Consider the following 20,801-nt stretch of genomic DNA (forward strand, 5'->3'; position numbering starts at 1 on the left):
TGATGCTGTTAAGCTCAGTTTCTTTCACTCTTTACTGCAGAACATCATTGAGAATTCTGGGTAATACCTGGGTCACAGTTTCACAACCTTTAAGTTGTTGATTCTGCTCAATTGGAAAATCTGTTTGTGATTTGATTTTGTCAACGATTCTTGTGCTTTAGAAATGGTAGATTTAAGTTGTCATTTGAACTACCATGCATTTGCCTTTCATTTGTAATCAATTAAAGTACCTCAGCCCTTGTGCTATCCTAGGCACTTTACCATTGGGAGTTGGGTCATCTAGACCCACTAGACAGTGCTCTGAACCTTTCTTCTTCAATGATTTGTGATCTTCACTGGTGTCCATGGATTACATGAAATCTTTCCACCTTTATCCACCTTTGTCATGGTAGGGAGAACACGTCAATGTAAGGGTGGGGTCATCTAAGATAGCACAAAGGAGTCTCCGACCTTTTTTTTAGGCCACGGACGGGTTAGATGTCAGACAATATTTTCACGGACCGGTCCGAATGGGAAAGAAGTTTGCGTTTAAAATGTTTTAGCTCCTGGGTTTCTGAAAAACCTATTTCTCAAATTAAAATGATACTACAAGAAACCTAATTTAAAAGTTTTTTATTTACCCATGATGAAGTTCGATGAAACAAAGTCATTGATTTATAGAAGTTGTTTCCGATTTGTAAAATAAATTTAATGAAAGCAAAATTAGTTTTTTTTGTTCTATAGAACACTATAATAACACTGAGAACCCAACCATGTCTCAGATCATCTTTCAGAGTAAAACAATTTATCATATTTTGTTTTTACATAAATCTTAATTCATTGTGCATCTTTTAACACAGAAGAACATTTTCTGTGCTAAAGTTTCTTAACAGATGCCTTCCTAATTCACCTTACTGTAGGAAAATTCATAAAAGTCCCTTTTACAAGTTTACACAGATCCGCAACTTTATTTGATAAAATCTTCATTCTCTGTAAAGTGTTTCTGGCTGGTTTAAATGTAACGTTGGGATGAAAATTTTCCCTTTAACGTCAAAGTGAAAGTGATTGTTAACAACCGCAAGCTAACTTCAGTCGCGTCTGACTTTTAAGTTGCGATGGATAAATACAACAAAATGTGTAGCAAATATTTCATTTCCAGTCACTGATTGTCCTGCTTCTGTCCTGTCCTGCTTAGCGAGATGAAATAAGAAATGTCTGTGATGTTTATCATGGATACACTTCAACTGTGAGAGACAGAATGTAAAAAAAAGAATCCAGAAAACCATAGTTTGATTTATAAAGACTTTATTTGAATATTTGTGCAGAAAATAAGTATTCATCTCTATCAAACAAGTAGGAATTCTGTTTCTCAAAGACCTGTTACTTCTTTATCCCTTGTGTTATCTTAGATGACCCCACCCTTACATTGACGTGTTCTCCCTACCATGACTAAGGTGGATAAAGGTGGAAAGATTTCATGTAATCCATGGACACCAGTGAAGATCACAAATCATTGAAGAAAAAAGGTTCAGAGCACTGTCTAGTGGGTCTAGATGACCCAACTCCCAACGTTAAAGTGCCTAGGATAGCACAAGGGTTAAGAAGTTCTTCAATCCTCCACTTGTTACCTGTATTTATACCAGGGTCCCTGTGAATACTCGATTCTGATTGGCTGCTAGGTGTGCATTAAAAAGTGATAATCTACTGTGATAATGCCTGCCTAAAAAAGACGTTCCAGCTACGTAGCTTATGTTCCAGATCACTGGCTTCTTTAAACAAAACTTTAGTTTCATCATCTGGACAAAAACAAGCGGAAAGAGGTGAACTTTCTCTTTGATATGATGCTTTATTTAACCCAATCATGACGGTCAGCAGATCCTTCCCGTTTCCAGGCCAAGTCTGTTCCGGCTCAGCATCAAATAAATATAGTCTGCTTTTTGGGTAAAAAGCGATCTATCCAAAACAAATAACAAGAATATAGTAATGTCACCTGTTTGAACTGGTTATCTGTGTAAAAGACACCTGTACACACCCTTAAATAGTCAGACTGCTACCTCTCCACCATGACCAAGACTAAAGAGCTAAGAAAGGACACCAGGGACAAGGTTGTAGACCTGAACAAAACTGGGATGAACCCATCTACATTAGTCAAGCAGCTCGGAGAGAAGAGATCAACTGTTGGAGCAATTATTAGTAAATGAATCTTCCTCCTCCTGGAGCTCCATGCAAGATCATAACTGGTGGAACAAATCTGGAGAACTGTGTGGAAATGGTCCAGAAGTACATGAAGGAACTGGTCAATGACCTGAACAGAGCTGGAACCCCAGTAAAAACGGTTTCTACGATAACACACTGCATTGTGGATTCCACTCACTATGTTTGAAGGGGATAAAAGGCTCAATTGAATCCAGAGGACATCACAGCCAAGCATGAGGGTGGAAACATCATGCTTTGCTGTTTCTGCAAAGACAAAAGGACGAATGGAACCATGTATGAAGAGATTTTGGACAAAAAAACTCCCATCAGTGAGAGCTTTGAGGATGAACCATGTCTGGATGTTCCAGCATGACAATGATCCTAAACACATCACCCAGACAACAAAGGAGCGTCTATGTTGAAGCATGCCAGGGTTCTGATGTGTCCTAGTCAGTCTGTGGACCTCAGTCCAATAAAGAATCAGTGGAGGCAGTTGAAAGTCTTTGTTGCACAGCAACAGCCTCAAAACATCAAGTATTTGTTTTTGTTTTTTCTGTCAAAACTAAATCATAACTGTAAATAAACATATGACATTTTATTTAGCTAATTTTTGCATTTATTCAAACATTATTACCAGTGGTTGTGGCCTTTCTCTCTCTCTTTTTTATTTTTTTAGCATTATTCAATGAGAAAACTACACTTTAGTGTGTTTTCACACACACACGCACACGCACACACATAAATATACACATATATTATACAAGTTTGATTCTGTCTTTTTTTATCAAACTGGACAGTCATGACTGTCACTTAAAAACTTTTTTTTTTTTTTTACAAAATAAGAATATTTTAGACTTAAAAACAATTTACTTGAAAAACATTTTTTTTTTTTTTTATCAGTTATAATAGTGTTTTAAATGAGCAGAGATTGAACTCACGTTTGTTTTGGTTGTTAAATTGAGATTGAATTTGATCTGAATAAAAAAACTAAGATTCTTTTGACCTAGTTTTCGGTGTGTCGAATCTCTACTGATTCAATGAGATTCCCGCTCTTCTTGTCGCGGTTCTCCCGGTGGTCACGGTGCGTGGATGGTCTGGGCACGAGCGCCTCTTGGCAAATAGCAGCCTTCGGTAGGGGGGCGGTGTTCCCGGTCAGTCCACGCCCCTGAGACTCGGAGCTGCACGCTGAGGATCCGGGAAGGCTGTTGACCGCAGACGAAGAGGAGCACGCTCTCCACAGCCTCCTTCATCGCATGAGAGCGCACGGTGCGCATCCACGCTGAAACGCACGGTGAGTCTGAATTCCACCCAACCCCGGACCTCCAGAGAGGCACCCACCGGGGATGGACCGACTTCACCCTGATCCCCGTTAGGTCATGATGGGGGGGGGGGGGGGGGGGGGGGGGGGGGGTAACGGGATCTGCGCACGTTCAGGGTTGACTTTCTGCGCAGGTCTGCCATGAATCACAGCTCCTGTGACTCACGTGGAGCTGCGCGGTCTTTGCTGTCTTTGTTTCACTGGAAGAAGTCGTAAGTTAGAAAAAAGCAGGCGTCCTGCAATGCGGCTTGTGTTTTTCCACGCCGCTTCTCAGACAGGACTGTGTGTGTGCCGGCCCGGACTGGGTGTTTTCCCAGCATGTCTGTTCTGGGACAAATGGGATTCAGAGGAGTTTCCTGTCAGGAAGGGACCAGGATGTGGCCCGGTCAGCTCCTTTCATGGGCTGACTCATCCACAAGGACAGGATTTTTCCTTCAGATTAGCTGAAATGACTGCAGACTTCTTCTGAGCTTGTGTTTGATGTTTATTCACACATGAGAACTGCCAAACTGGACATTTCTACAGCCATTGTTATGAAAAGATTCCCCAGAGGATTCCACTCTGCTTCAGCTGTCTGTCTGTGTCTGTGTGTGTGTGTGTGTGTGAGGCGGTCTTAAGTCACTTTCCGGCTGTGTGCTCTGTTAAAGGTTTGTCCTCGGATGAGTTTGACTTCAGCACAAAGGCACAGCTGTGGCATCTGTCTACACTGTTTTCCAGTGCTCATAAAACAAGGGTTTGAATTCTAATCTGAGTCTGGTTTTGAAGACCAACTCCAATGAAAATTGTGTTTTTAACAAGTTCTTATGACATTTTTCCGATAATAGAGGACATAAAGGAACGAGATTAAAACTTTATTTCTGAGAACATCTTTATTCAAACTGTGAATCAGGGGGAGATGAAGAAATGCAGTTTAAAAAAGCTCTCAGTTGTGACGCAGAAACTGTAATGGGTGGGCCACAACATCCCTGGTCTTCTCCGTTCTGATGACCTATAAACAAATAGATCCATGTTCGTCTTTGTTTTCCTCATCTGAGCCAGAAACTGGATCTAAACTGTCCGGCTGGATAGCTCAGATATTGCTCATCGTTTTTGTTGCACTTGTAATATTCGATTGGGGGTGTGAGCGGCTGTAAACTAGCAGGACAGCATGTAAACAGATCGATGACGGGAAGTGGGGGCAGGCTTACTCCACGCTAATAATCCCGCCCACAACTCAGAGGTAAATTTCTTAGGAACTCCTGCCGCTTTGAAGAAGATATGTCCTAGAAACGACACTGATTTTTTAACATTTATTTTGGCTAAAATAGCATAATCATCATCAAAAGACCACTTGCAACGTGGTTACAATCGATCAAAAGATTATCTGAGTGGGACTTTAGGGACACATTTACACTCCACTGAGTTCTTAAAAACCAGAATCAGGGCCTTTGTTTACCTGCAGGTGAACTCTGGTGGTTTATGTTGGTGAGGAAGCAGTTGGACTTTCTACAGACAAAAGAGAGGAGGAGAACTAAAAGGAGGAAATGACATGAGCTTGTGTGTTAGTAGGAAACAAAAAGCTCACAAAGGGAATGTAAAGATGCATACATCTTAAAAAAACAAGTTTAAAAACACGGAGTGTTGAGGAGCTGAAGGCTGACATAAAAGCCAGTCTGATGATGACTAGTGGAACTGGCTGCTTTTCTTCTTCTTTTTCCAGAACTCCAAACTGTGAGGGAAATTCAACAAGAAAGGTATGTCACAACTTCTTTTTTAATATAATTTTATAAAGTGTTAAACAAATAACATTAGGTCTATTAAATGAACAAACTTTGGTTCATATTACCAAAAAAAAGAGTCAAACTGAAGAAAAGTAGACATTAAAAACACATTAAAATGAATCCATGAGAATAGAGGTCAGATTAAATCCATAACTTCTAACTTTTTCTTCCATATTACTGAAATAAGTTTAATCACAGACTTACTTTCTCTTATGGACTTTTTAAAAAGTTTTTGTGGTTTGCAGCAGTGTGCTGGTGATAGCTCCCAGCACAACTGTTGGATTGTACTTTTTTTTTAAAGAAAAGACGATTGAACAACTGGTGACATGAACAGAAAAAACCTGCTTCATCGGAGTCCACCGGATAGATCTGAGTAAGATAAGTGCACTTATCTGTAATTTGGCTGAATACTCCACGACCCTTTGCAGTAGATGGGTCAGAGTAAACATCTCCCTAATGGCTGTTCCAAACCCTTCCTGTTGTTACGACGGTGAAGCGGAAGAATCAATAATGACATTCCGTATAAAAATGTGTGGAGAGGTATGAGAAGCTGCACATTTGAAAGCCCACAAGCTTTTAGGACGTTACTCAACTCCTGACAGGAGAATTTACCGGGGAGGCCAGGTTTGTCACTTTGGAGCTGCAGAGGATCAGCTGTCCGTTTTGGTGGTCATAAATCAGCGATTCTGACGCTGTGTGCTGCAAATATTGCGTTGTTTCCGCGCCCAAACAGCCCGCTGCCGGAGAGACTCTGGAAACAGAATACTTGCCACCATAGCGCTTTTACAGAAGGTAATCAGAAAGTGAGAACACAGCGCGGCATCAGGGATCCGCCTCCGTACATCAGCTTTTTGCCGGACTTTTAACGGGTGAATGGCTCCCAGACTGTGCCGCATGTACACAACCAAAGTGCTGATATTTTTTTCTTTCAGTCATCCTGTGTGCAGATGGATGTGAGGCCACTCTGTAAACAGAGGAGTCCAAACATCTGTCAAAAGCTTCCTAAAACAACCCGTTTATCCACTCTTTTTTGGGCTCCTACATTAAAATGAATGCTATGTTCACATGCGTGCAACTTAGCGCCCAAAGTTTACCACCTTTTTGTTTAATTATGACAAAAAAAGATAGACAATCAAGACAGTAGTTTAATAAACTAAAACATTTAAAAACATTTCATTTCATAATTAGAATTCAGACGGTACAATCTACAGTGTTCTGATATGTAGAATAAAAAACAACTTTCATATAAACGTGTTGTTGTGTGGAAATGCTAACAAACCAGACGAAGGAGGGAAAATGATTAGCATTGTCTGCCCAATTGCTCTGACTCTGTAGGACTCTAGGCTGTAAAATGTAGAAAAGGGCAGACGATGCTAATCATTTTCCCTCCTTCGTCTGGCTTGTTTGAATTTTCATGCAGCAGTCTGAGAGGCAAACCAAAGACCAAAACTTGTCCATCTGACCTCTGATTATAGCATGATAATTAGTGACTAAACTAGCTCACTGTATCCCATTATCTTTGACATTTCACAACCTTTTAGTTAGTGCCGCATTTTGGGTTTGGTGCTTTGGGTTATTAATGATGCTCCTTGTGATCAGCTACGCTCACATCATAAATACCATATTTTATTTCCATACTTTGGTTCTTGTTCAAAGAACTGAGATATTTGCTTTTAAGAGGACCGGGAGTTGCAAACTGGTGGGAATCAAATCTGGCAGTGTGAATGCTCCCCTACGTAAAGATGCATTACACCAACATGTGGGAATCAGAGAGAACATGCAAGACCAATTTAATCCATCTTTCAGTATTCTCATATTTCATTCACACATATCAGTGTTTACCCCGCCTTTGCCCTACAGTATAGTTGGAACCAGGTTGGTTCCAGCAACTCTAAAAGGGATTTAGTGAGTTATGACGATAGCTGGACATATTAAGAAGTGCTTCCAACCATCTCATCTATTGACTCCTTCTTCCTACAACAAAGAGTCTCTCTTATATTTCTTTGTGTTTCTGGGTTTTAACAGCCTCCACAAGCTGGAATGTTGAGTTCTTTTCGAGCCCACTAACCCGCTCCGTTCTCAGGTCTTCCAGAGCCAAGCCAGAACTATATTTGCAACACTTGAAGGCAAAAGTGTTCATGCTAGTTCATGACTACGATTGCATTAGATGCAGTTATCTTCTGACATGTTGTTTTATCATGAAACCCAAAATGGAATTATAAAAAAGAAAGGTTTAGCATTTAAACGACTACTCTACAAACATTTGGGACATGAATGATGGTGGAGTCAGAAGAAAGCTAGAACATTCTACACCTAGGTGTTCAGAATGAAAGCTGTTTCCCTCTCACAGCAAAAACTGACCCTTAAGAAAGTTAAAAAAAACCTTGTTTTAAGATAAATTTTCACATTTTCTGTCTTGCAAGAAAAAGTAATCTTGTCAAGAAAGTTTTTCTGTGGCAAAAGAATCTTGTTTTAAAGTCCCACTCCAATCATGTTGTGATCTATTATCAAAAATTCAAAATCTGTCTTGTTTTTTAGGACATAGTTTCTGCAGAGCGGCAGGAGTTCATTAGAAATTCACCTCTGACTTTTGGGGGGAACTGTTGGTGTGGAGTAAGCCCCCGCCCCCATTTCCCATCATTCATCTGTTTACAAGCTTACACACTAAAAAGTCAACAGTTGGGGTATTTGAACCCAACACTAAGGTGATTGTAATTTAATGTAATTTATTTCAAAGTTATATTGTGTAAATACTTAGCCATATAAGAAATAACAGAGAAAATGAATATGGGTCATTTTGTACCCATGTTGCGCATTAGAGGGGTAGTGATACAAAAACAGTTTTTATTCAAAAGTAAGAAATGAAAAAATAAGATAATCATGCGTGATGGTCTAAAACTCAGCCGGGTCACTTTTGACCCATGTTGCGCATCAAAGGGTTAAAATAAGAATAATTGGTAAGGTAATTCCTTCTTCACCCTACTGGCAGATTCTTTTTTTGTTGTTGTTTATTTAAAGAAAACCTTTTCAATGTTTTTGCAGTGCAGTACTCTGTTTACCTTCTCAGTCCATGTTTCTGCTCTTCCACAGCAGGCACCATGATTCCTGTGATGGAATTCCGGCAGTTCTCTGAGCAGCAGCCCGCGTTCAGAGTCTTGAAGCCGTGGTGGGACGTCTTCACCGACTACCTGTCTGTAATCATGCTCATGATCGGCGTCTTCGGATGCACCCTGCAGGTCAGGCACCATCTGAGGAGGCTGGAGGGAAGCTCAGATGAAGGCAGCTGCTTTGTGACGTTTTCATTCAGTTTAGTAAAAGCCTGCAGGCTCTCTCATATAACAGTACAGACCTTGCCTCTGCACTGGCATCTGTCCAAAAACACTAATTCTGGGCTTTTACAACCTGGCATGTGTGCAGCAAAGGAAGCCTTCACCCATCAGGGGTTTAGCTGTGGAAATATTACCCCACCCTGCCCCTCTTAGTAAACATCAAACTCCTGAGGCCCCGGCCTTGACTTCTCTGTCTGTGTGGACGCTAACATGGCAGCCAAAAACCACCACATTGGAGAGTTTTATTGATTATTATTTTAATCCTGGAGAATATACAAAAACACTTGGCTGAAACCCTGATTTACCAGGCTCGGCCATTGTTTTATGCTTTCACTGTAACAGTTTGGAGGCAGCCACACTACCCCATCCCCCCCATGTAATTATCCTACAATCCAACTTTTATGAGGCCTTCATTTAGATTTAAAGAAGCACATTCCTGCCCTCTTAGACCCCCGCAGCATACTCCGTTCTGTGTCTAAAGGCCCGTACACACCGGGACGAATATTCGCCAGGCGTTATTCGCCGGCGTTTTTCGCCACGTTTTTTGTGTTCACACCCAGGCGATTTTCGCTGACGATGAGTGGAGTGAACATGCAATTTCATTCCCTGACATTAGATGGCGCTTAATGTAAAACAGTTGTTGTAACTGTAACTGTACACAAGGTGGCGCTGCGCAACTTTACGCTTCTTAAAGTCGCTTTTCACTCAGAAGAAGAGAGCAAGTATTTACACGGTTGTCAGAATCAAACAAAGAAAACATGAATATTTCAAGCACCAGTAGCTCCAACTGGTGCTTGGTTCGGGGATATTTTAGAATGTCCGTCATTATTTCTTCGCGGCAGTGTAGACGCTACTTGGCGTCTATCTTCTTCGCTGGTATGTGTGCTCAGCAAGGCAGTTTTGTGTTTGAGCGCCCCCAAGTTGTGTTTTACTGTAACTTCAGAAGCTCCAGACACGTGAGCAAAAGCGCCATTCTCATTGGTTGAGTAGATTTCGACGCGACGCGTCGAAAAAAAAAAACGAACCCGAGGCGTTTTTTTTTTTTTGACGCTTTAATGCGTGGCGTTTTTTCGCGTCGGTGTGCACACTCTCGTTGGTGCCCTTTGTTTAGTCACGAGGCGTTAAACGTCGGCGAAAATCGCCGGCGAAATTCGTCCCGGTGTGAACAGGCCTTCAGGTTCCTTTTTCAGATAGGCGCCTCCAGGATTTTAGTAGTTTAGACCTTGTTAATTGACCGTAAGGAGTTGCTAATTCATTTTTATGTAGATTTACATTTTCAAGAACTAAAGTAACAGGAGCACATATTCATACGATGTTAATTAGTACTAGATTTAAATTGATCTTAATAGAAAGGCAATCGATTGCACTTTGTAACTGTGTTAACTGTCAAAGTCCAAATAAAGAGAAGGAGATGTTAAAGTGTGCTAGGAAAACAAACAGTAAGATATTTAAGAGCAGCTGTTGGGAGTCTATGGGGTTACCGGTGTCAACTGCCTTCTTCTTCGCCGCGCGGCAACTTTGCTGCTTGGGTATAAAAACTGGCATTTTTGATGGTCAAAACGGCATTCTTTACACCAGCGGTCCCAAACTCCCGGGCCGCGGACCAGTACCGGTCTGTGGGTCATTTGGTACCGGGCCGCACAGAAAGAATAAATAACTTGCATTACTTCCATTTTAATTATTTCAGATTCTGAAAGATGTTTTATTTTGAAAAATTGCCCGATTCTCTGTTCCATCCGTCTGTGTCAACTTTGACGCAGGCCAAGGCGCTCTTCTCTGTCCCGTGACAGGTTACCGCTAAAATAAAACCCAGGAGCTAGCAAAATGAATAAAAAACAAACGTCTTTGGAAAGTTTCTTTGCCAAGAGGAAAACGCCCAGCCAGGAGACAGAAGATGAGCCTTTGACTCCCCAAAAACAAGAAAGCTACATTTAATAGACAGTACTTGTTTTTTGCACCATCAGTGTGGGAAGGAGAGAAGATGATGACACCTGTGCGATGTACAATGTCATGCGTATCAAAATAAAAGGTCAGGGATCCTCTTGTCACGTCTCTGTTACTCGTTTATAGTAGTGTAGCCTCTGTAGTTATCCGCCTACAGTGTTGAGACCGGTCCGTGTGAACTTTGTGTGACGTCATACCGGTCCGTGGCGTTGAAAAGGTTGGTGACCACTGCTTTACGCCACTTTTCCTGGGAATTTGTGATACTTTTTGCTTGCCACAGCTGGACGCCTGGCCAAAAATGTGTTCATAAGCTTGACGCCCCAGTCGCATGTCGGAGGAGCTACCACTACATGTTTTCAGTCTGATCGCTACATTGAGCCGTGTCTGTGTGTGTCTCATTCCAATGCATGGAAGACACGGCGGATATTCAGAGCGGTGACGTGCGCTGAAGGCTGTGGCTGGTGAGGCATATTCACAAACAAATGAGAGGCCTTAACAGGTCATTTTAGAATAGCAGAACATTGATGTACCACCCATCATATTTCAAATCCTCCACAAACAAAATACTAAAACGTAGTTTATGACTAGACTTACATGTCTTGAGACCAAATCTACAGAAAAGAGTGCTTGAAAACTGTTTCAAAATAACAAATCAGTCTGCAGTACCCCCTAAAATGCCATTTTTCCTTTCCCCCCTCCTAATGTCCACATCGGATTTTAAATAAAAGTTCAATTTAAACTTAAAATCATTTTTTGGATTGTTTTATTAAAGCCTTTAACTGTGTAAACATTTGTTTTAATATACCAAACTTTCAAATATTTATCCATGGAATATGTATCCCACACATAGACAGTAAAAACAATGGATGAATCAAGGTGTGATGTCACCCATGGTAAATGCCTTAACTCCTGCTCTAGCGAAATAAGGCAAAATCCCTTACCATTGCTTCCTGATACGGGCGCCGCCATGTTGAAACCAGTCAACAGTGATTGGTCCAAGTCGCTGTGAGTCATTATATTTTTTGGCAAATACTGTCGCCATTGCCATAGAGACGAAGACTCGAGCGACACCGACCAGTCACTGTTGACTGGTTTCAACATGGCAGCGCCCGTATCAGTAAGCAATGGCTCCTATTTGGGACCACGAGAAGGGAGGAGTTGAGCTGTCCATTGCTTTTACAGTCAATGGTCCCACAACATGAACATAACCCTGTTACCAGAAAAGTGAAGGTTTACGTTTCATGAGTTTTAAAGCCCAAAAAAACACACCAAGGTGAATTCTACAGACTAAAACAGACTGAGCTGTGGAGGATGCTCTCATACGCACACACACACACCTACTCCACACACACACACACACACTAAGGTCAAACCTTTACCTATAAATTAAGTCCATTCGTCTCTCCTTCTGGACAAAAATCTCTGTGTTGTTCAGCGTTGATCATCTGTAAACTATTACTTCATGTTTTAAATAAAAATCCTCCTTTGAATTATTTTTTTTAGATCACATCTGCCATTTTTGCTGTCAGTCAAAGCAAAACATAAAATACTGGCTCTTATTGAAAACACTTTATTAGGAACAAATAAGGAACAAATCCAAGCTCATGAGCGTCCTCTCTATTGAGGTAATTGCTACTGCGCACCTCACCGACTATTTTTGGCGTTGGTAAGGGGTTGCTTTGCCAAATCTTGCAGTTGTAATAGCAACCCCTAGCTACCCCCTGGCGCCTCCCCTGTCTTTCAAGCTCTTCCTGTTTACTAGTTACTGTGGCTTTTTGCATTTCACACATCTGCAAAAAAAAAAAAGGTTACCAGGGGCCTCACAGGTTTTGCAAGTAGGAGGCTACTAAGGAGAAAGTAGGAGACTGCCAAGTAGGAAAGTAGGGAAAAAAGGAAAGTAGGAGGCGCAGACTTGGGGGGTATGGGGGTCCTCCCCCAGGAAAACTTTGGAAATTAGTAAAGGCTTTTTCCAGGCATGGAGATGTTATTTCAGCTGATTTGAAAGCAGTAGATAAGGGGAATTTACTTCTTAACTTCTACTCTATCCCTGCTGACAAATATAATTTCCCCCAACCGGTTTCCTGTGACTGCTTATCTACAACACAACTTCCAAAACGTTAGACGAGGAGCCCCTGAAGGACCATTGTTGGAAAGTAAACTTACTTGTAACACCGTCAATGAAGTGTTTCCTTTTTCATCACACATACACTCATGTTTCTGTTTACTTTAGTACAGCAGCACAACACTGTGCTGAAGAATTCCACTGTTGTCCCCCATGAGGAGCTGTGTCAGTCAGTCACCTGTAGTCTGAACTAGCGCACGATAATGACAGTATTTTCTGAAATTGTTTACAAAAATGTAATTGCATAAAAGTCATTCATTCGGACACAACCATAGCTTCATAGCATCGTAGCATCATACCTATGGAAGCATTTGTGTAGCATAATTAAAAATAAAAGTCAAACCAGAAATGCTTTTTCATTTTCAAAATGAAGCTGCATTTTTTGACTCAAAATTAAAACGAAAAAGCAATCCACCAAAATGCTTTTTCATTTCCTTCTTCAACATTGCTGTTACTTAATTAAAATGATAATGAAAATGGTATTTGACATTTCATTTTCAAAACGTTCTCTGGTAAATGTGTAGCAACATTCATTTAGAAATGTCTAATGTGACAATTAAAATGGATTAATAGAAATGCTTTTTCATTTTCAAAATGAAGCTGCATCAAATGACACAATTAAAATGAAAAAGCAATCCTTCAAAATGCTTTTTTCATTTTCTACTTAAAAACCGCTTCTTCTGTGTGGCCTCTAGGTTACATTATTTTTTTTATTTAACTTTTATGTATCAAGGCAAGACAGATTAAGAACGATGCTCTTATTTTCAAGTGTGGCGTGGCAAAAGGCAAGATACAAAGCTCATTGGTAATGCGTTCTTCTCCCCTTGTGTCGCACAGTTCAACTCATTGAGACAAAATAGTTATTGGATGCACACAAAAAATCCTAAAAACAAATGCAAAATGTCTGCTTGCCATAAAAACACGTTCAAATCTAGAAAAGAGTCACGGGTAAAATTGAGGTAAATATGACAAATGTGATAGTACTAACTCTGATGGAAATCTAACTTTTGATGAACATTCTACATGTGTTTTTGCTGGAGAAAAAGAAAATTAAAGTTAAAAATAAAGAAAAATTAACTAATACTTGTTCAATCCATTTGCAAGACGTACAATTAGTCATTTCCTGTCTGATGTTTTGAGTCTCTCATGATGTCATAGAGTAGTTTTAGTTCATTCTCCCCTACAGATTAGATTATTGAGGCTTTTAGTGCATTTGTACAGTTCACTTCAAAGTTTCTCAGCGGCATTCTAAGTGGGTCAATATATGGCCAGTGTCTTAAAATCCAATTATGATGCCTCTGCTGTGACTTAAAAAGAAATCAGTGTGGTGCTACAGGTCATGGTGTTGCTGCAGGATGCTGTTTCATCAAGAGTTGTTGGAGACTGACCTCAGCTAGCTGGTTAATAGGAAAGTTGGTTTTTCTAAAACCTCTAAATCTTCATTTTTTGGTGGGTTTAGACAGTTTAGCCAAAACCTGAAGATGCAGACGATTGTGTAGAGAAGCATTAGGATGTAAAATATAGAGTGTTCCACCTGATGTTTTTGAATTATTTGTATTAATTGCATCGTCTCCAATCTCCAAGACTGGCTTCTATGTTGATGGAGTCATGTTTTGATTAGAGGACCTATTTGTTTTTAAATTTAACTTGAAATTCATTACATTATGATAAAACATGTCCACCCATCTCCCCTCCTCTGTGCAAATTTACTATTTGCCACAGCTGAACCCCTGAAATAGGCTGGCTCCTATCTTTAGGGAAACATGACAGGAAACCTTCTCTGGAATGTGCCGCAGTGCTTTTGATGGGCTCATCTGCCCAACCAGAGCTGGTGACCACTGAGGAAGAAAAAGAGGTGTGGCTCCAATAGACTTTTAGCTGAATAACTGCACTTTAGTTGTGCCTGTCAGTGCACTGATGAGCTGATGTTGTTTAAGATATTCCAGCATTGGGCTGCACGGTGGCACAGTGGTTAGCGCTCTTGCCTCACAGCAAGAAGGCCCCCCAGTCCAAGTCCCAGCTGGGGGGCATGAAAAACACAACATCAATGGGGACCTTTCTGTGTGGAGTTTGCATGTTCTCCCCGCACATGCATGGGTTCTCTCTTCCTCCCACCATCCAAATACATGTTTCATAGGTTAATTGGCAACTATAAATTGTCCATAGGTGTGAGTTTGAGAGTGAATGGGTGTGTGATTGCGGCCTTGTGACAGACTGGCAACCTGTCCAGGGAATCCCCTGCCTTCACCCACAAGTGGGCAGGTTAGGCTCCAGCAGCCCTGTGACCCCGAAAGGGACTAAACGGAATAGAAAATGAATGGAGAAAAAAATGAATGAATATTACAGCTAAAGACAATTTTTTGTATTGAATATGATGCTGAGAAAACTTTTTTTTTCTTCAGTCTGCTGTCTTTAAGACCTGGTTGCTCTGAGAGCTGAAGCAGAGCTGGCATGAAGCAGCCGTGCCCAAAAATGACGTTCTAAAGAATGACCCCATCGGGCCAATCACTTACTTCAGTTCCGCTTCTAAGTCCATCAACATGTGAGCTGTTTCTTTTATGCACAGTCTAGCTTAAATATAAGAACCACATATGTATTAATTCAAAGAAAAAAACTATTATTGGCACTCTAAAAGCCACAGTTAGGGACCTCACACAGGGATTTATGATGGATTTCCTTCCAGACACAACCAGACTGTTAATTAATATGGTTTTAAACCAACAACCTTATTGATTACAAGTGTAGTCCCCTGTCTGCAGTGAGTGACCATACATCTAATATTTATGGCATAAACTTCCTGTGTTGGTTTATCTCTTTACATCCACGTTGTCCTGTGAGTTTAGTGGCTTTGTTCGAGCTGTCTTAAAAAGTAGGTCATGCGAGAACACGCTCTTGATCCACTTCCCGTCATCCATTCTGGTTCATGATTCTGTATCCGGGCTCAGTCTGCATACAAATGACACACCAATACACTTTATGGTTGTCTTATATCTAATAATAAAATTTTGTTGCCTGAGGACAGCAAACATGGTGCTCCTTCTCGATATATTGATGTCTGCTTCTTTCAAAACTCACTCGTAAACAAAGCTGTTGCTGCTGTTGCTGCATATGTAAACACATTATTAGGATTATTACCTCGTACAGAATATGGTCCTAATGTAGAATATGGTGTAGATGGAAAACGTTTTTGTTTTTTTTACAGGCATTCTGTGGTTAGTTTAGGTGAGTCTGTGTTGTTCTTCTATGTTTAAATTAAAATGAAATTAAAATTCCTGTAATTCCCTCCAAACAATTTGTATTTGTATAGTCTTTTTCTAATTTTCCTAAACAGAAATCGTCATGTTACAGAGTCTGTGAAGCTCCTGGGATTCATCTGTTGCCTTTCCTGCGATCCTTAAACCTGCTGTAAAGTTCTTACAAATTAAATTTGTCTGAACTTTTGAATCTGAATTTTCTTCATACCCTCTGTCAATAAATACATGAATCTCTACAGACACACCAGGTCACAAATGTTTAAGGACTGAACTCTCTCTAGGCTCTATAGAAGCTTTTCTTCTTTTTAAATGAATCAGTGAATTATTCTGCTATCTGATTGGCTAGTCAAAGGCAGCATGCTGATTGGCTACTAAAGGAGAAAGACGCTACCATTTTCAGAAGGTGTCAAAAATCCAAGGTTGTAACTTGATGTGTGTGTTAGTAGATCTGTTTGTTCTCACTCTAGAAAAAACGCTTTTGTGTGTTTTTACTCTGTTTGCAAGAAATGAATAATATTTTCGAAGATGGAGAATATTTTTTGCAATGAAATAAATCATTTTTTAAGTTTTCAATCTTTTTTACAAAAACTTTAATATTTTTTGGAGCCACAAATCTTTTTCATACAAAGACAAATTTGACTGAGCACGAGCATAAAATGTTTCTACCTTTGCAATTTTTTTACAGAAACACTCTTTGTTGCAGATGCAATTTTTTGTTACAAATCTGAACTTTATTTTACAACAAAAAATTACTTTTTCCTTATTTAAAAGTCTTTAGAACATAAAATAAATGTAAAAAAAAATCTTAATATTTTATCAATTTTTGAACAATACATGTACTCTGGACTAATCATCTCTCACTATTTTGGTTTTTTTCTAGATTAACAAGTTTATTTCCATAATTCTATCCACATGTGTGCAGGACTGAAACTATTTTTGCAGTTTTTCAATTACTATCTCATCTAAATGGACCTGCATTTAAACGAAGGCTAAAATTTCTCTTAAAATATATTCATTTTCTTTTGTCATAAAAGACATAAGGATGCAATAATTCCCTTTACCTACGATCATCAGTTTTGGATCGGTTTCAGTTCGATATGTGATTTTTGGATTACAAAACAACAACCACAAATGAAAAATTTTAATATATCCTTTTTTTAATTTCCTAATAAGCAAGTAACAATGATACATTTATTACATTGCATCAGGCTCATACTAAGCCTGGTGTAATGTGATAAAACAATAAATAATAAATCCTTGATTCTAGCACAATTGTTTGACCCTTTTGACCTAAACACATTGGTATGCAGGAGGAATGCAATGTTACACTTTCTCCATGATTCAGTTTAATTGTGTAACATTAGGTTCAGTTTTCAGTTGAGAATTGTGGCAAACCTAATATGTACATATTTTTCTTTGCTGCCATATTTTTGTGTATTGCTAACCTTCTTCATTTCTTGCGCTTTGTTTCAGGTAATGCAAGACAAAATTATTTGCCTTCCTCAGAGAACATCACCCCCGAATGGCAGTGCAGTGGAGCTGAAGTCACTGTTGCTCATGCAACCCAACACCTCATCGGGGCTTAGAGAAATGTCTGGCCTAAAAACGAATCTGGATATTCAGCAATACACGTTTATCAATCAGATGTGCTATGAGAAGGCTCTGCATTGGTATGCCAAGTACTTTCCTTATTTGGTTCTCATACACACGCTTGTTTTCATGGTGTGCAGCAACTTCTGGTTCAAATTCCCGGGCTCCAGCTCTAAAATAGAGCATTTCATCTCAATGCTTGGGAAATGCTTTGATTCTCCCTGGACCACACGAGCTTTGTCCGAGGTGTCTGGGGAAAATCCAGAGGAGAAGGAGCAGAAGAAGAGTGGGACGTCTCGGTCCAGCAGTGTTGTTTCACCCGGGGAGGTCATTCTAGAGAGGACACAGTCCTTACGGTCCATCCCTGAAAAGATAGTAGTTGACCAGCCGGCAGCAAGTGTCCTCGATAAGAAAGAGGGCGAACAAGCAAAAGCTCTGTTTGAAAAAGTGAAGAAGTTTCGACTGCATGTGGAAGAAGGGGACCTTCTCTATCTGATGTATGTGCGGCAGACGGTATTCAAGGTGGTCAAGTTCCTCGTGATCATTGCCTATAACAGCTCTCTGGTGAATAAAGTTCGTAACAGAGTTCGTTGCGAAGTTGAGATCCAAGACATGACGGGCTATAAGAATTTTGAATGTAATCACACCATGGCTCATCTGTTTTCTAAGCTGTCTTACTGTTATCTGTGTTTGGTGGCTGTCTATGGACTAACAAGCCTGTACACCTCCTACTGGCTGTTTTACCGCTCATTGAAGGAATACTCCTTTGAGTATGTCCGTCAGGAAACTGGCATAAATGACATCCCAGACGTCAAAAATGACTTTGCTTTCATGCTGCACATGATAGACCAGTATGACCCGCTCTACTCCAAACGGTTTGCAGTCTTTCTCTCTGAGGTCAGTGAGAACAAGCTGAAGCAGCTCAACCTTAACCACGAATGGACTGCAGAGAAACTGCGTCAAAAGCTCCAGCTGAATGCCGCCAATAGACTTGAACTTCAGCTGTTCATGCTCCCCGGTTTGCCCGATACGGTTTTTGAGCTAACAGAGCTGCAGTCACTCCGGCTTGAGATCATCAACAACATCACCATCCCTGCCTCGGTGTCTCAGCTGGAAGACCTCCAGGAGCTCTCTCTGTACCAGTGCTCTCTGAAGCTACACACCACGGCCACCTCCTTCCTCAAAGGGAACCTGAAAGTACTCCGTGTGAAATTTGATGACAACAGAGAACTTCCACACTGGATGTATGGTTTGCGCAACTTAGAGGAGCTCTACCTCACTGGGTCCCTCAGCTCTGATGCCTCCAGGAATGTGGTTCTTGAGTCTCTGCGTGAGTTGAAGTCTCTAAAAACACTATCCCTCAGGAGCAATTTGACAAAGATTCCCCAATCAATTGTGGACGTGTCGAGTCATCTGAAGCGACTGTATTTACACAATGATGGCACTAAACTAGTGATGCTCAACAACCTGAAGAAGATGACCAATCTGATTGATCTGGAGCTGGTGCATTGTGATCTGGAGCGCATTCCACATGCAATCTTCAGCTTGACAAGTCTGCAGGAAATTGACCTGAAAGAGAATAACCTTCGCTCTATAGAGGAGATAGTCAGCTTCCAGCATCTTCGAAAGCTTACCTGCCTCAAGCTGTGGTACAACAGCATCATGTACATCCCAGAACACATCAAAAAACTAGGCAGCCTGGAGCGCCTCTACTTCAGCCACAACAAGATTGAGATACTGCCCTCTCACTTGTTCTTGTGCAACAAACTGCGCTACTTGGATCTCTCCGACAATGACATCCGATTCATCCCCCCAGAAATCGGAGTTCTGCAGAGCCTGCAGTACTTCTCTGTCACTTGTAACAAAATTGAAAATCTACCAGACGAACTCTTCTTCTGCAAAAAACTCAAAACATTGAAGCTGGGCAAAAACTCGCTGTCTGTACTGTCCCCAAAAATTTCCTATTTAGCTCTGCTGACCTACTTGGAACTCAGAGGGAACCACTTTGAGGTTCTGCCGCAGGAGCTTGGTAGCTGTTCTGCTCTGAAGCGAAGTGGCCTTATTGTGGAGGACATTCTGTTTGAAACTCTGCCTTCAGATGTCAGGGACCAAATGAAGGCAGAGTGAGAGGCCTTACTGTAGCCGCAGTGCCTACGTTTGTTTCTTCCATTTCTTTTTATGAAGTCAGGACAACATTCTGGTTGAACGCAGCTTTAATTTCTCTAAAAAAGGAACACTTGTCTTCATTGTCATACTTTGTTTGACAGCAGCAGGAATTTTTCATCTAGTTCTAAATCCATCTTGACAGTATAGTTCAGCATTTTGAGAATTTAATGTATGCTGCTTGGATTTCTGTTGCAAATTTCAGGAAAATTCAAAAAGATCTTGACATTTACAATAATACTAAAGCAATACTTGTATCGGTAAAGTTTTGCATCTAATAGTGTTTTTTTGCATCGACTGACATGAACATGTCTGCAGATATTCCTGCAGGTTTAGATCGCCTTTGATCTACAAAGATTGTGAAGGCATCGGTGCTTCTGCAGTAAACGTCAGCAGGGCCGTGTGCTTTTAAGGTCTATTAAAATCTCAAAGATGAAAAGATTTCTGTTTTCAGTGCTTGTACAGCAGCACTTTAGTGTGCTGGGTAACAACTCCAATGCCTAAATGTGTTGTTGTTGACTAAAAACGCGTCTTGCTGTTTTCCTACATAACTGAAAACAACTGTTGTTTTAACATCCACAGTTCAGATATCGACAGAAATCCATAATCCTGCATCCCTGCTGAAATCCTTACCTACACACTAAACAGGCTTTAGCTCCTCCCTCACAATGTCTTTTTAACCTTTTGGTCTATTTCTGTTGTTGTAAAATGTCTCTAATGATCATATCTTCCATAAAAAAAGCTAAATATTCGGAGCACTTCGTGTAAAATTTTGCTTTATTCTGTCAGTTCTGTTTTAAAGGAGGGATTTAAAATGTGCTATTTATGTATCAATTTTATCTTCTTTTCTTCAGTAGACTGTTAAAAGACACCAAAGGGCATATCTTATATAATACAATGTAAAAACGTGTTTAAAGATCTGTACTGCATTTCAAAGTGCATTAAACCGAAAAAATGATGTCAATGTTTTGTTTTTTGACTAAAATTGTAAAAATATTTTGAAAATTCCTAAAAATACATTTCAGCTAAAAAATGAAGAAAAAAAATATATTATTTGATTAATGACAGAACCACAGATGCAGCACCTAAGGATACGACAGAACACTTTAATGTTTGGGGTTTTTTGTAGGGATACCACTCTTTATC

General features: G+C 40.3%; 1 protein-coding gene across 3 annotated transcripts; it reads left to right on the forward strand.

Annotated features, from left to right (window-relative positions):
- Positions 1-3,298: 3,298 nt before the first annotated feature.
- On the forward strand, positions 3,299-20,613 carry LOC101156485 (volume-regulated anion channel subunit LRRC8C). 3 transcript variants are annotated; one of them, XM_020701937.2, is made up of 5 exons: positions 3,299-3,466; positions 5,193-5,226; positions 5,555-5,626; positions 8,344-8,489; positions 17,376-20,613. In XM_020701937.2, exons 4-5 carry the CDS (start codon positions 8,352-8,354, stop codon positions 19,617-19,619), a joined length of 2,382 nt encoding a protein of 793 aa, XP_020557596.1. In that variant the 5' UTR covers positions 3,299-3,466; positions 5,193-5,226; positions 5,555-5,626; positions 8,344-8,351; the 3' UTR covers positions 19,620-20,613. The 3 variants fall into 3 exon arrangements, with proteins under 3 accessions (XP_020557596.1, XP_004067682.1, XP_004067681.1); XM_004067633.4 differs by lacking the exon at positions 5,555-5,626 and having other exon boundaries at positions 3,301-3,466; XM_004067634.4 differs by lacking the exons at positions 5,193-5,226; positions 5,555-5,626.
- The last annotated feature ends 188 nt before the right edge of the window (positions 20,614-20,801 follow it).

This window comes from Oryzias latipes, chromosome 4, assembly GCF_002234675.1.
Source record: "Oryzias latipes chromosome 4, ASM223467v1".
Classification (NCBI taxonomy): domain Eukaryota; kingdom Metazoa; phylum Chordata; class Actinopteri; order Beloniformes; family Adrianichthyidae; genus Oryzias; species Oryzias latipes.